The sequence below is a fragment of the Agelaius phoeniceus genome, chromosome 2 (assembly GCF_051311805.1).
Source record: "Agelaius phoeniceus isolate bAgePho1 chromosome 2, bAgePho1.hap1, whole genome shotgun sequence".
Taxonomy (NCBI): domain Eukaryota; kingdom Metazoa; phylum Chordata; class Aves; order Passeriformes; family Icteridae; genus Agelaius; species Agelaius phoeniceus.
In genome coordinates, this window is record NC_135266.1 from 33,703,561 (window position 1) to 33,719,340 (window position 15,780).

At 41.0% G+C, this 15,780-nt stretch overlaps 1 protein-coding gene across 1 annotated transcript; it reads left to right on the plus strand.

Moving 5' to 3' along the window:
* Positions 1 to 2,202: 2,202 nt before the first annotated feature.
* NIPA2 (NIPA magnesium transporter 2) lies at positions 2,203 to 15,216 on the plus strand. Its single transcript, XM_054628557.2, has 8 exons — positions 2,203 to 2,464; positions 5,472 to 5,528; positions 9,325 to 9,388; positions 9,744 to 9,959; positions 11,669 to 11,725; positions 12,503 to 12,593; positions 13,154 to 13,314; positions 14,245 to 15,216. The coding sequence occupies exons 4-8, from the start codon at positions 9,821 to 9,823 to the stop codon at positions 14,880 to 14,882; spliced, it is 1,086 nt and encodes a 361-aa protein (XP_054484532.1). The 5' UTR covers positions 2,203 to 2,464; positions 5,472 to 5,528; positions 9,325 to 9,388; positions 9,744 to 9,820; the 3' UTR covers positions 14,883 to 15,216.
* Positions 15,217 to 15,780: the final 564 nt, after the last annotated feature.

A 15,780-nucleotide genomic window follows, 5' to 3' on the forward strand; every position in this document is an offset into this window, starting at 1 on the left:
GCCCTAAAAAATCTGTCCACAGCCACACAAAAGGACCTACATTGACTGCTCTCATTAAATTCCTTGGGCGCAAGGATGGTTTGTGCACCTGAATTACCCTATGAGAACAGGTTAAATTAGGCAGGTTACCACCATTCTCATGCTTGGAGTTCTTGCCAGATACTCAGCCAACATGCCTGAAATACTGTGCTGTTGTAAATTACTCTGAGATAGTTTGAGTATTTTCCATTACTGAGCACAACCCCAGCTTTGAAATATATATTTATTGTGCCAAATTTTGTGCCAAATGCAAAGCATTGAATTTGTACTTTGAACAGTTGCATGTATGTTTAAGCATAACTAACAGCTGAAAAAACACAAGAGGGGATTAACAGAACAACTGAAGTTCCACAAATGTCTAAACTGCTTAGAGGTTAATATTAGAGTGAATATTTTCAGGTATTTATTCATTATTGTTTTAGCTTGGTTGAGAGGTGTTTTTGAAGGGAGGAGGGCAGAGGGAGACGAGTGGAAGGGGAAGGCTAAATTGACTTGCTTCAGTCATTACTCTTAACTCAGGAATATGTACATATACACATTATCAGCATTTGGCATGATCACAGGCACATGAAGTTCTTTAGTTCCTTTAAGCTTTGAACCTAGCTTAATTGCTTCTGTTTATACTGTATTGGTTTAGGTGGCACAGGTTTTAATCTTTTAATCCATTTGAGAAATTATTTTCACCAGCTGTTAACTTTTTCAAAGACTTCACAGTTTTGATATCTTTTGGTAAAACACAGAAAAGCCAGTGTCTTACTGTGTCAGTATGTAGGTAATTACTGTAAATTGCTTAGCAGCTTTTTTATCTTAAAGTATATTTTCATACATACATACATACACATATAACACTATTTTCTAAGTGCAAAGTTCATGTCAAGAATACTAGAATAGTTTTATATTGGGGAATGGAATGTTGCCTTAGAGAATAAAATAGGCATTTATCCATGTGCTTTGGGTGGTGTAGAAATGTAATTTTTGTGTCAGAGCAAGGGACCATTTTTAATGAGATATAACACAGCAGGTAATGTGATGAGGAGTGGCTTTGTCATGGGTATTCCACAAGGGAAAGCCAAGACTGGTTTTGTTTCCATGTCTTTCCAGGTGTTGCAAAAATGAAGCAGCTGCTTGTGCAGACTGGGATAATGTCAACAAAAATCCTGAGAAGACTGAAAAAATAGGAACTACTGTCACTAAGGGATGTGACAAAACTGTCTTGAGTTTAAAGAGCTGCATCTTCCATGAGGAGATACCACAGGTATTTTGGCAGTGTTGGTTGTTCAGACTTAATGTTACAAGGCAGCTGTGTAAAGCATGCTCAGAGATAGTCATGAAGAAACCAAAGAACCCTCTGAGCCTGATGCTTGTTATGACTTTCAAAGACTCCTTGTGTGTGAGGACAAATATTTGTCTAACTATTTATCCATTTACTTTGTATAAGATTAGAGCAGTTTGGGTAAAGCACTGCTGGGAGTGGATGACCTGGATTAAATTGATTCATTAACCATTCCCTTTACCTGGCCCAGTAAAACGTGTCTCCCTTATGGCAGACAGCTTGCGTTTATTTCAGCCTGCAAAAGAGAAGGCTTCGGGGTGACCTAATTGCAGCCTTCCAGTACCTGAAGGAAACTTTCAGGAAAGATGGGGCAAAACTATTTATGTAGTGACAGTGCAGGAGAAAACGGTATCAAAGTGACAAAAGGCATGTTTTAGATTAGATTTCATAGAATTAGATTTCATAGATTAGATTTCAATAATTTCATAGATTTCATAGATTAGATTTCAAGAATTCCATACTGTGAGGGTGAAAAGGAGCTGAAACAGGTTGCCCAGAGAAATTGTGGATGTCTCATCTGTGGAAGTAGTAAAGGCCAGAGTGGATGGGGCTTTGAGCGAGCTGATCTAGTCGAACGTGTCTCTGTCCACGCCATGAAACTAGATGATTTTCAAGGTCCCCTTCCGACCCAAACCATTCTGTGACTTTACGATTTTCTGTGAGTGTAAAATCCGCGCAGCGCGGATGCTGGCAGGGGCGGGTGGCGGCAGTGACCTACCCGGCTGCAGGGCGGCCGCAGCGAGCCCGGCGGGTGTGCCGGCACTCAGCCCGGCCGGGGATCGCCGCCAGCCCGGGGAAGGCGGCGCTGCGGGAAGGGCAATGTGACCCGCGGCGGGCGGGGCTCGGCCCGGGCCGCGCCCCTTCCGGCGGCCGCTGCCGGAACCGCGGAGCGGAGGGGGCGGACGGGCCCGGGACACCGCCTCGCCTTGCGCTGCCGCTGCCGGTCCCTCCCGCCCCGTCCTGTCTCGTCCCCTCATGGCGCTGGAGCGGACGGGCACCGGCCCCTCCCGCCGCCCACTCCGGCCTCCCCCGCCCCCGTCTCCTCTTGGTTCGCCGCTCTCGGCGGGCATGTGAGCGGGGCCGTGAGCGCAGGTAACGGCGGGAAGAGGCGGGAGGGAGCCCAGCCGGCCCCGCGGGGGCGGGGGGAGGCGGCGCTGCTTCCCCGCGGAGCGCTCGGCGCAGGGCCCTCGGTGAGAGCGAGCGGGCCGGGGGCGCGGGGCTCCGGGCCCAAGGCTGGTTTCTCCGTAGTGGGAAACCTGTGCTGCTTTGGTCTGAGAGGGCCGAGGTTAAGAGCTCCAAATCGGGCTGTTTGCGGGGCTCTCCCACCGAGCGGGGTTATCCAGGTACAGTGTGCTGGCTCTGCCCGTGCTCCGGAGCCGCTGTGCCCCGTACTGGGGTGCGTGTGGTTAACCGGGGAGATAAATGGTTTGCCTTCGGTTTGGTCCAGGGTTGAGTTATCCCAGGTTGAGTCTTGTGCAGTATGGTTCCAGAGCACCTCCAGAACTTCAGAGCCCTGGTACATCATTCTGACGTGGAAAAAGTAGTCGTAGCTTTGCTTTGTAGTTCATTGTAGTCTTAAGCTGACGTGGGGAGGTTTAGATTGGACTTTACAGCGAATTTCTTCATAGGCAGGGTGATGAGATGTGGAGTGGTTGACCAGGGAGGTACCTGGTGGAGTCACTGTCCTCAGAGCTGTGTAAGAAAAGACTGGACATGGCACTTAGTGCCAAGGTCTGTTGACATAGTGGTGGTCGGGTTATGGGTGTGACTCCATCTGACATGCCTTTTCCAGCCTAGTTGATTCTGTGATTCAGAGTGAAGATTTTTGTTCATTCATACACTGTGAAGATACTGCCTGGATCTAAGTCCTTCGTCCATGTTTTTCGCCAATCTTTTTCAAGCAGTCACCTTTCTCTATTTCACTACAATGTCTTTAACATTGTTTGTTCTGAAAACGTGATAAATGTAAATCACTGTGGTTCTATCTTAAAGCCTTTTATGTGCCTTGTATACAGTTAGGGTTTTTCCCCCCGGAAGGTAACAGCTTCATCCATAGAAAATTATTCCATAGGTTTTGTTGGTATCATTGTATTTAGAATTCAGTGTCACATTAGTTCTGCTTTTGTTGAAGTACTTCATTCTGATGATAAAATCCTGGTGACAAGAAAGCAGGTTATATCGGGTTGTCAGTCCTGTCAAAAGAGTAGCTGTGACTAATGTATAGATTGGACTTTACCTTCCTGGATTATCTTAAATTAGAAACTGCCCATATAAAATACCAAAGGTGGAATTTCAGTGACCTTGTGCTGGTTATTCCTCCCACAAGAGTGGAACTCTTGTATAGCAAAGATGAGGCAAGTCTTATCTTTAGTGTATTTTGATAGCTTTCCCTAAAAACAGTCAATGCAGTATCAGTTGCAAAGCACTGCCTGTAGTTTGTATTCAGTTAATGAATAACACTGTTATAGTGAAGATACTTTTTAGCTTTATGGGGAAGTGCTTTAATTAAACGTCAAGTTTTTTTTAGAATAACTACAAATAGCACATGCAAAGAAAAGGTTTTAATGTGGATTTTTTTTGTTTCCTCCTAGTTTCATAAGATGAAGTGCTTGTTGCTTTTGCTTTATAAATAGAAATCTGCTGTAAAGTATTAATTTTCCCCACAGTTTTATCTAAACCTTTTAAAATAGAGAGCTGTAGGATAGTTAGTGTATGTTTTGCTTTCTGAGCATGTGATAGTGCCTCTAACATTATATATATATGCATATATATAACATAAATATGATTTTAGCTTGCCTATGTGTAATATGTAAATAATTATGTGTATAAGTTTAGGCAGTCTTTAACTTTGGCAGAGCTGGAAAACTGTATCCTGTATTGGGGTAAATGTGCAGTACAAAATTGAGCATATTGTTTCATGAACAGTGTGTACAGAATCTGTAGGTACTGTGTGCATCCATCTTGGCCTTTTAAAGGTGCACATGACTGAGGTTTGAACTCTTTTATCCTGATACTCTGTTGTGTCTGTCCTTCAGTATTCTCTCTTTACCTCTGTTTAAAAGATATGTTTGTGAGTGGAAGGAACATGACTGAGGAAGGCTTGCATTTAATAATTAGGTGTATTTGGGGGGTATATTTAGTAATCTAAGATCATTTTTGTGTTCATACTCCCCACTGCCCCAGCATTCTGTGTCTCCAAAGGAGGGCTGCAAAGGTGGTGAAGGGGGTAGAGGGGAAGATGTATAAGGAGCAGCTGAGGCCACTTGGTCTGTTCAGCCTGAGGAAAAGGGGACTGAGGGCAGACCTCATCAGGGTCTGCAGCTTCCTGATGAGGGGAAGCAGAGGGGTAGGCACTGGTCTCTTCTCTCTGGTGACCAGTGACAGGATCCAAGGGACTGGCCTGAAGCTGTGTCAGGGAAGGTTTGGGTTGGATATTACAAAAATGATCCTTGCTCAGAGGGTGGTTGGCACTGGAACAGCTCCCCAGGGCACTGGTGACAGCACCAGCCTGACAGAGTTTAAACCTGTGTGTGTTCAGGCACATGGTGGGTTTCTTGGGGCTGTCCTGTGCAGGGCCAGGAGCTGGACTTGATGATCCTTGTGGGTTCCTTTCAACTCAGCATATTCTGTGATTCTATATAAACATCCTCTGAAAACTCACCATATCAAAGCTAATAATTAAAACTTGATAGTAGTTATTTTGCAATAAAAGTGCCTTAGCACTTTAGTTACAGAATGAAACTGAAAGAATTAGGAAAGTATTTCAGTTCAACTTTAATATGGTACCTTCCAAAGAATAACTTAGATCACAGGTTAGTTTCTTTGATTTGTGAAGTGAAAAACAAAAGGATGAAATAACTATGGCTTCAGGCAAGCTGTATCTAAGGAAGATCAAATCTAAAATCACACTGATTTGTTATTCAAAACATTCTGAAATTCAAATATTCAAAATATTCTGAAACAAAATCCTCTTCTTTTAAAGCATACATTGGACATGGTCTTGTGTGTCATGCATGAAAATTAAATTGTCTTGAAATAATGGACATAATATTTGTGCCAAATTCTTGCCAATTAATGCTATTTTTGATATCTGTTTTAGAAACCTAACTTCCAAATACTTAAGAAGTGAATGCCTCTGGATTTCTGAACAAAATTGGTATGTATAATGAGCTGTCTACAGGCTCATCACCAAACATTTGGATTTCTGTTTTGTTAGGGAATGTTTGTTTGGATTTCTGTTTTGTTAGGGAATGTTTGTTTCATGTAGTTTAATGCTGTAGAAGGGAAGGGAACACATAATAGCCAACATGAGACATAATAGTCAATGTGTATTTGTTAAAGCAATTTGTTGATTCAACCTCCTTCTCTTCCCTGACAAGCTTTATGACTAGAAGGGCATTAAATAGGTGCTTAATTCCAATGTTAGAAACATAAAACTTAAGCAGAATTGACAGTAAAATACCATAGAACAGTTCAAAAGAATGGCTGTACCTGGAGTATTATTGTCTTGTCAAAGCAGGCTTCTGTTCAAAAATCTTCCATCATGTCTGAATCTTTGGCTGTTTAATGTTATTGATCTGGCTCAAAAGACAGAGAAATAATCAGTAACATTGGGCAGGGAAGGATTGCCAGTGTGTAACCTTGATTGAATGTTTTCAGGAAACATTTCTAAAAAAAGAGATGTTTTTTAATAGGAGTAAATGGAAGATATTACACCCAGGCAGGAGTAATTTGCTATACAAGTGCAGGAGGTTATACCAATAGAGAAGTTGAAAATGACTCAACAGTAGGTGACTGCAGAAAAAGGGCTAAAAAACCCACCTGATTTGGATGTTTCTTAAAAAGAAATACAGTCTACCACTTATTGCAGAAGTGATAATAACTCAAGCTGAAGTACTATATACAGCTTTGGAAATTGCACTTGAAAAAAGCTTTTGGGAAAGGACCCAGAGGGTGGCACAGCAGGAGACACCTGCAGGGTAATGTTGATATGGGGATTCAAAGATAAAGGGACTTGTATCTTTTTCCAGCAGTGGGATTTGGTAGTAAAAGTGAAGATGATCAGATAATGAGAGTTCCTAATGGCATCAAAGCATGGCTGCCACGTTTGTGAAGTTTCCTTTACAAGAATTTTGTGGGAGAAGCTTGGCTGAATTACCTATAATGAGGAGCAGCAGTGAATTATGTAGTAGATGGCAGAGGGTTGAAGTAAATGGCCTGTTAAGGTCATTTTTTCTTGCTTAATGACATCATCCTGATCATAGCTGAAAAGAGCAGGTTTTAAAAAAGATTCTTGAATTTAAATAATGTAGTGTATATTTAGATTGTTTCTTGTAAGTCTTTTATTAACTCTAGAGGGCTTGTTGCCAAGTAAGCAAAGTTGGAACAATGCACCATGTCTGCCTTTTCCAGCTCTTATTATTGCTTCCATACAATGTACAGCTTGTGGAAGTGATACTAATTTTCTTTGGCTGGTAACTCCCATATTCTTACTTATGCTTACCTGCTTTTAAATGTAAAATATTACTTCTTCTCATTACACCACTTTTAATGTTTCTGAATATTCAGAGAGGTCACTTGCTGCAATAAATGTAACATCTTTGGAGCACTGTGTTTGTGCTGCTTTTGAGAGAAAATGACTTCTGAGCAGAGAGGCAAAGAACTGTTGTTTTTTAGATCAGAGAGTCTGTATCTTGCTAGCATTTATGATACATTTGGTTACATCTTGAAAATAAGCAAAAAAACTTTGTGGCTAATCTGGATTTGTTTATCTCCCACAGTTTTTTTTTTTTTTCACATTCTGAGTTTCTCCATCAATCCCTGTCTAATAACCTTCAAACCCAGGTCCCTGTGTGATCTGTCATTGCACTGTTGCACACTGAGAGTTATGACTCATGACACCAGCAGATCCACAGGCAATTCATTAACGAGTGGCTCTTGGAAGCATGGTGGATGTTGTAGTTTCTGTGAGCAGGAGAGTCTCAGCCCTTCTTTACTTCTCTGAAGTAAAGCAGAAGCAGGAAACTAAGACGCCTCCATGACACTGCTGGTCTTGAGTGGATGAAGTGTTCTATGTGTTAAAATCAGCTGTGAACTTGATTAGAGAACCTTTGCAGCACTGCACAACTGCCAGCTTTATTTAACTCCTACATTTTCTGGCTCTTCTCTGTTTATAACCTAGTAGTGGCCCTGGCTGCTGGAATGCAACAGCTTTGGCATGTCCCAAGGCAGAAACATGAGAGGCGTTATTTATTCCAGAAACTGCTCATTTCATGGCATTTTCTCATGCCCGTAGATAATTTTTCTTGATTATATTTATAAGCATGCATTAATTCTTCTTTTAGTAAGTCTTAGGGTTAGAATTAAAGTCCTGATTTCCTAAAGTGTAAAACTTCCAGTGCCTGGTACTGCTTTGACCTTCCACATGTCAGTTCTGCACATGCAAATGACATCTGCTGTATACAGAGGGAACCAGATCTCTTCAGAGGGAAACTGGGTCCACCATGACTGTGTGACATGTGTCTGCAACTGTAGACATCTGAATAAACCTTAGGTGGAAACAAGGCAGTCCAGCCAAAGTAACAATGGGCTGGTTGTGTCTGTGAGGACAAATAAATTAGATGGGAAGAGCTAGCAGTAATTTATCTGAATGTATGTAATTTAAGTGGTTGAGATTTGAGTTGTTTACAAGGTTAACAAAGTGGTTCACAGGGCACTTCAGCATATTTGGGACATGGGGGAAAGTAGAAATACTAGTTTTGAAGTGTAGCAACCTTTTAAAGTCTAAATTCATAAAATTACCTGTGAGCACACAAGGTTCTTCATTCTTCTGTGATCTAATTTTTCCTCTGCTGCAAAGAAAAGCAGCCTGTGCTTTTCCCTTGTTTCTGGAATGCAGTGGGTGGAAGTGTCAGGATGGGACTAACTGATGCTCTTTTCCTCTGTCAGTGTAGGTGAAGATATGCAAGCCAAGGAGAGAGGAAAAGAAAAAAAAAGTGGCTTTGCCAATATGGAGAGTTCTCTTTTAGTCAAAAGCTACACTAGTAAAATTAATCCCATTAATAATGGCATAGCTAAAGTAGCAACTATTGAAAAAACTGGTAAAGTATAAAGCTTAGCAAAACCAGCCCCTCCTCCCCCAGGTGATGCTGTACTACTGTCACATTTTGCACCAGCTGGAGTTGGAAGAGCATTCTTAGCTCGATTACCTGAACAGAGTGCCTTACACCTGCTACAACAGATGGTGCAGAGAACAGCTGCAAAATCTTATGTCTTTTCCTTGCATTAAAAAACTTCTTCAAGAGACTGAAAATCTTGTTTTCATTTCAAACCAGGATGATATTTTATGCATTTGAAGTGGCTGGGTTTGGTCTCTCTCACACACTGATGAATTGTCTTTCTTGGTTTTATTTGTTAGGTGGTTTTGTGTCATGCAAGAATCTAGTTTATTTTTAAAAGTTTATAGAAAGTGAAAGCACTTTCTTGTAGATCATTTACTTAGCTTCTCCTACAAAATAAGATGTTAAAATTTCTGTGCAAGGATTAAGGGAAGTGGATTTGAGAATTTTGAGCTGTGGCTCATGCAGCATTTTGAGTATTGCTATGTTGAGTGCTTATTGTTTTCCTTTACTTTTTCACAGCCTAACTGGATGCAAGTAAGAGGATCTGTGCTCAGTTTTAATGCTAACCTACCAGTAGCTCTCTGTTAGGTTTTCCTAGAGGTACAGCAAATTAATCAAAGTTGAAAGCATAAAAGTACAGGGAAAAGCAATATTGAAAGGTACTTCATACAAGTATGGGAAACTGTGTAAAATAATTTAACAAAGGACTTATTTCTTGCCAAATTTTCCTGTTAAAGAGTAATTGCATGTGCATGCATGTTAGGTTTGTTTGTATTATGAAAATGGCTATATGATTAAACACCCTTCTAATACTCCCTTTCATTTTTCTAGGGAGTTTATATGGAAGAAATGCTGCTGCAACTGTTCTCAAACTCTGTTACAGGCTGATTTCAATGTAAGTCATTTTTTGGTCGGTATCATGGTGTGCCAGACACAGATTTGCATACTCAATGAAAAGAAAAATAAATTACATATTTGTAAAATGTCCCTGAAGTTTCTCAAAGAATTTTTGTTTGGGTTTCAGTTTTTATATACCAGGTCAGAAACTCTTCCTTCTCTGTGTTCAGACTTGTTAGTTACTCATCCTTAGTGCAAGCTTATACATGCTTCAGATTGCCTTATTTTTGTTAACCACTCCTTGCAGAAGCCACTTGCAGGAGAACCAGTCACATGAGCTGTTGAGGATTTTCCTATACAGCACCTTTTTCTTCCAGCTTAATCCTAATGTGATTATTTTGCTCATGTTTCAGTGTTGCATCATTTTCTGTTGAGTATCAGAAGTTGTACTCCTCGTTGATCAATGTGACAGTGTTCAGCAGTTTACGAGATGAGCCAAACTCGTGGGAAGTATGACTTCTGTATTGGTCTGGTGTTGGCTATGAGTTCCAGCATTTTCATTGGAGGAAGTTTCATCCTGAAAAAGAAAGGTCTCCTCCGGTTAGCCAGGAAAGGCTCCATGAGAGCAGGTAAATACATCTTTTAATACATTGCTGATGTTTAGCTTTTGCTGTTTAACAGAAGGTTGCTTCTGTTCATTAGTTCATCAAACTAATGATGTTGTTTTGACTTTCTTGGGTTTTTGTTACGTGTGTATGAAACCTAAAACAGAGCTGATGTGTTTTTTCTCTGGTGTCAGATACCCTCAACTCTGTGTGTGACACATGCTATTTAATGCATATGTAATGCCCTCTGGGGACACTTGTCAAAGGATTCCTTTGTATGTCAGTTAAGTCTAAATTGTACTTGCAAATTGCAAGCAGCACTCTTAACTACGTCTGTGCTGCTGAATGAGTGAATTTAAGAGAGTTTTAACCATGTTTGGGCGTCAGAAGATTGTTTTAGAAAACTAAAGTCACGTGTAGTAACTGATGAGTAGTGCACCTCAGGGGTTCATACTGGAAGCAATGCTATTAAATATCCTCATCCGTGATACAGACAGTGGCATTGACTGAATGTGCTGGCAGCAGGGTCATGGACCACACTGAGCTGAGGGGCGCAGTTGATGCTCTAGAGTGAAGGAAGTGGCGTCCAGAGGGACCTGGATGGGCTTGGGGAGTGGTCTGTGCAAACCTCAGGAGGCTCAACAAGAGCCAGAGCAAGGTGCTGCACCTGGGTCAGGCCAAGCTCCAGTATCAACGCAGGCTGGGGGATGGACAGATGGAGAGCAGCCCTGGCCAGAAGGGCTTGGACATGCTGGCACATGATAGGCTGGATGTGACCCAGCAATGTGCACTCACAGCCCAGAAAGCCAAATGTGTCCAAATCAAGTGTGACCAGCAGGGCAAGGGAAGGGATTCTCCCCCTCTGCTCTGCTCTGGTGAGAGCCCACCTGCAGTGCTGCATCCAGCTCCAGGATCCCCAGCATGGGAAGGACATGGACCTGTTGGAGCAAGTCCAGAGAAGGGCCGTGAGAATGACCAAAGGGACAGAACACTTCTGAGGATAGGCTGACAGAGCTGGGATTGTTAAACTTAGAGAAGACAAGAGTCTTGGGACCCCTTATAGCACCTTCCAGTACCTAAAGGGGGACAGAGAGTACCTAAAAAGGACAGAGAGATGAGATTTGGGTTTGGGTTTGTTTTTGGTTTGGTTTTGACCAGGGTCTGTATTGACACGATGAGGGGCAGTGGTTTTAAATTGAAAGAAGATAAATTTAGGTAGGATAGTTGCAGCATCCTCAGATGATTCAGAAGGTTGACTGAATATTTTTATTCAGTACCTGTCATCTTTGCTTCTAAAAGATGGTTGATCTTGAGATACATAATTCATGCACCCTGGTTTGGAATGAGAAAATGTGATGCTTGCACATGTAATCAACCACATATAAACCATGTACAATTTCTGCAGAGCAGCAGTCTTAGTAAAGAGACACATAACTTGGCTTTTCATGTAATTTCAGTGATTTGAAAGAACCCTGTTTCTCAGGGTAATGCAGTAATCATCAGTGCCATTTCTAACACTAAAGAAATAAAATAACTGGTTGTAGGAGGCACAGGTACATCAGAAACTGAAGATGCTTTGATTTCAACCCTTTTACCTAGAGAGCCTAGGTACCAAAAGGCTGCTCATGTTTTTAGGGGGATGAGTTGCAAAAATTATTTTAAGTCATGGCAGTGTTATAAGTGACAGGGTGTCAATGTTTTTAGTGGACTAGACAATGTTCTTTCAATTTTAGGTCAAGGAGGTCATGCATACCTTAAGGAATGGCTGTGGTGGGCTGGACTTCTTTCAAGTAAGTATCAAAAATTATTCATCTAAGTGTCAAAAATGCAATCTGCATTATATAATTTTAATAAATAACTATGCCACAGATGGCAGCATGGTTACAAAAAAGGGAAAGAGATTGTGTTTCTGCAATACATGGAAATGTCACCTTGTGATTCGATGGATGCAGTTCAGATTTTAATGTAACTTCTCTTACATCAGAAGCTCTTCCTTTAATGTAACTGCCCTCTTTGTGCAGTGGAGCTAGGCAGACATTGGTTTTGTCTTTGCTGCCCATATGCATTCTGGTTTTTATCTTAGCAGAGAAGTGCATAGATATATAGGATTTTTTGAAGGGAAGCATATTTTGGGATTATGCCTGTCTTAATTTTTTTCATTGCTTGAACTGTCAACTTACTGTCTGTATTCAGGTAACTGGCTTACTGTATGTGCTGTGCTATATCTGCTATTGCAGATTTCTCCATGCAGAACTTCATGAGTCAAGCTGGCAGGCTGGGGGGAGCTACAGCACAGACACTAAAATAAAACACCTTCTGATTTGATAAAATTAATTTTAATACCTGTTGTATGTAGTTCCACAGCCTGCTTTTAAAATCTAATAGTGGTGGTCAGGAGCAGGGGTGTGTTCTGCTAGTACTGTTAGCTGAATGCTGTCATTAGAATTTTGCAGTGTTCCCTTGCTGCATGTTTGTGTCTACATGAACACTGTGGACACTTGCCCTGATCAGAGGTTTGTGACATGAGGCAGCCTAACTCCTGGGTTTTGATTGCTGTTCCTCTGCAGTGGGAGCTGGCGAAGTAGCGAACTTTGCTGCCTACGCTTTTGCACCAGCTACGTTAGTGACTCCTCTGGGAGCTCTCAGTGTTCTTGTAAGGTAAGAAACACCAACAGAAAGGAGGGTGACTTGAGACAGGAAAGTAAAATATTTCTTTAGAAATATGTCACTTAACTATGCTGTAATAAATGCATTCTTCACAATAGAGTGCTCATAAACATCAGGAGTAACTTTTAAGTTTCTCCAAATACATAGTGGCTATGATACAGAAGAGTTCTAGCTATGCATCTACATGTCCATCTCCAGAAAAAGCTATTGTCTTCTGCATTTCAAAAACATAGTGATCACAGCAGAGCAGTATTTTCATTCCTAAGTAAAGATTTTTGTCTTAGTAAAATTATTTTTGCAAGTTCTCAGATCTCACATTTTTTTGGCAGGTAACATAAAAAAGGGGTTCTGGGCAGAGATGCCAAATACTAACAGGTAGTTCTGTCCACAGCAAGTATCTCAAGATAGAAAATAGCTAGTTTTAAGCTGCAGGTTGTATATGTGTGACTTGTTCAGTCAAAAGTGACTTGTACAGTCAAAACAACCTGTAACTTGATGGGCAAATTAATATTACTAATCCCATGTTTGTTGATGCCTTTTTTATTTCTTAGTGCCATTCTGTCATCCTTCTTTTTAAATGAAAAACTTAATTTACATGGAAAAATAGGATGTTTGTTAAGTATACTGGGATCAACTGTGATGGTAATTCATGCTCCACAAGAGGAAGAAGTAGAAACTTTGGATGAAATGTCCCACAAACTAGGTGATCCAGGTAAGAAAAATACTGGCTTGAGCTGTACACAGCCCATCATTTCTTCATTTTATAGTTTCATTACTGCTGCTTTCAAGTTCCAGGAAGATGGCCTGTGTCTGCTTCATGTAGACAAGTCCAAATAAAGTAGAGATTTGAATTCTGTAACATAATTCCACAGGGAGCTTTGCATGATGGCAAGATGAACTTGTCTGGCCTTGAATAAAGTGCCTTGATGGCAACCACTGATGTGATGGTTTAAACAAATGCAGCAGCACAGGTGGATAAACAAAATTTCTATAAATTTTGATTGAAGTGTCATCTCTAAGCCCAACTTTGAGCTGTCCTTAAAGTGAAAAGGTAGGTGTTGTGGTGCCTTCTGAGAAATAAAGTCTTACAGATGAGCTGCTACGTGGAAGATGAGGCACTCACAAATGCACATGTGCAAAATACTATTTATACAAAGGCAATTCTCATCTTAAACATGAGGAAATAACACAGAGATTAAAAAGTTGTTCTTAAGGAATGACCTAATTGTTGGAAATCTGCTGATGAATACAGCCACCTGCCAAAATGTATCATCTCCTAAAAAAGACTCAGTTCAGACTCAGCCTGTGTCCAGTGGCATCTACACCTCAGAGTTTGGGTGTAAGGCAGTTTAGCAATCTAATCCTGTAGTAGTCTTGCCAATAGACTGGTAAAGGTAATACATCATGCCTGAGCTACAGCCTTTGCTTTGGCTTGCTCACTTTGAAATCATCTAAACTGTGATGCTGGAGGAATAATGAGAAACATCCTGAACTCCTCTGTTTAAGCTGAGTTGGTCCCATTGTTAATGAGTGTTTTCCCTGCACCTCTAAGATAAATATTTCTGATAAATAGAGTCCATAAGTAACAATTGTGTCCATTAGTGTCTATAAATAACAAGATTTTTTTTTCCTCCAACCACAGGTTTTGTGGTGTTCGCAACGCTCGTTGTCATTGTGTCTTTAATTCTAATATGTGTGGTGGGACCTCGCCATGGACAGACCAACATTCTTGTGTACATAACAATTTGCTCTGTAATTGGAGCCTTATCAGTCTCCTGTGTCAAAGGTCTGGGCATTGCTATAAAGGAACTTTTTGCAGGAAAACCAGTGCTGAAGCATCCATTGTCTTGGATTCTGCTGCTAAGCCTTACTGTCTGTGTGAGCACGCAGATCAACTATTTGAACAGGGCTCTGGATATATTCAACACTTCAATAGTGACTCCAATATATTATGTAATCTTCACAACATCTGTTTTAACTTGTTCTGCCATCCTCTTCAAGGAATGGCAAGACATGGCGGCTGATGACATTATTGGCACCTTCAGTGGCTTCCTGACTATAATTGTGGGGATCTTTTTATTGCATGCCTTCAAAGATGTTAACTTCACCCTAGCAAACCTGCCCCTCTCTCTGCGGAAGGATGATAGAGCAGCCAATGGCACTTTGCTGAGCACATATGACAGCTTTAATGATGATGAAGAAAGTTCTGCCTGCCTAGGTGAAATGCAATCCACTGAGAGTCTCTCAGCCAGAAGAAATGGAAGCCTGTCAGCCTTCTGAAAATATCTACATGTTACTTAAGAAAAGAACAATTCTGTAACCCTGGATTTTTTTTTTCCTGCTGTGAAACGTCTGAGCTTGTCTGGAAAGTCATGTACTTTTTAACAGTATGTGTAGACAATCGTTGATTTTTGAGTTTGATTCATTTGGATAAAGAACACTGAAATATTTTTTATTTGCCTTACTTTTACTTTAAAAAGTACTAAAATGACCTCAGACCACAATTGGTTTTGTTGCTTAAGTTATGTGTAAATACTTTCATTTCATTCTTCTGTTTTTAAGATGTATTGCACTAATTACAGTTTTATCAAAAATAAATGGCTTTATTTCTGCATTGGTGGTAAAAAGGTTGCAGCAAACCTGAATCCTTTGTACTCGTGCCCTGACTGACCATGGAGTAACCATATTGAAACAGGAGCTGCAGCAACTACTCCTGTCCCAGTTTGTAAAAGAGAAAAGGGAAGGCTACAACCAAGCACAACCAATCCTTTGAAAATACTGGTTAGGTAGACCTGTATGCACAACTTGCTGGATTTACATCAAAAATCCCCAACTTTACCAAACCAGAGTGACAGGCTGGCAGAAACAGGAAGGCAGGAGCTTGTGTTCTGAGTGGATAGGTGAGATGGTAGCTCCTGCTGTGACAGTTTAAGCAGAAAGAAGGATCTGAATCATTACTAGTAGCCAGAGAAGCTGCTTCCTCTTCTGTAACAGAGGTGGAGTTCTGTCTCTGTGCTGCAACATGCTGCCCTGGCTTTGCAGACCTGTTCTCTGCTCCTGATGTTACAGCTTGAACTCACAGAATTGCTGTTTTGTTTGCTGTGACACTGAGATTTTCAAAAATAACCAAAATAATGAAACATTGATGACATTGCTTAAAAAAAAGGGGGGGGGAGTG

Excerpts from the sequence above, each read along its gene's own strand:
- NIPA2 (XM_054628557.2), top strand. The coding sequence starts at position 9,821 with ATGAGCCAAACTCGTGGGAAGTATGACTTCTGTATTGGTCTGGTGTTG. Across the intron at positions 9,960-11,668 it reads GAAAGGCTCCATGAGAGCAG|GTCAAGGAGGTCATGCATAC; the intron begins GTAAATACATCT and ends TTTCAATTTTAG. Across the intron at positions 13,315-14,244 it reads CCACAAACTAGGTGATCCAG|GTTTTGTGGTGTTCGCAACG; the intron begins GTAAGAAAAATA and ends CTCCAACCACAG.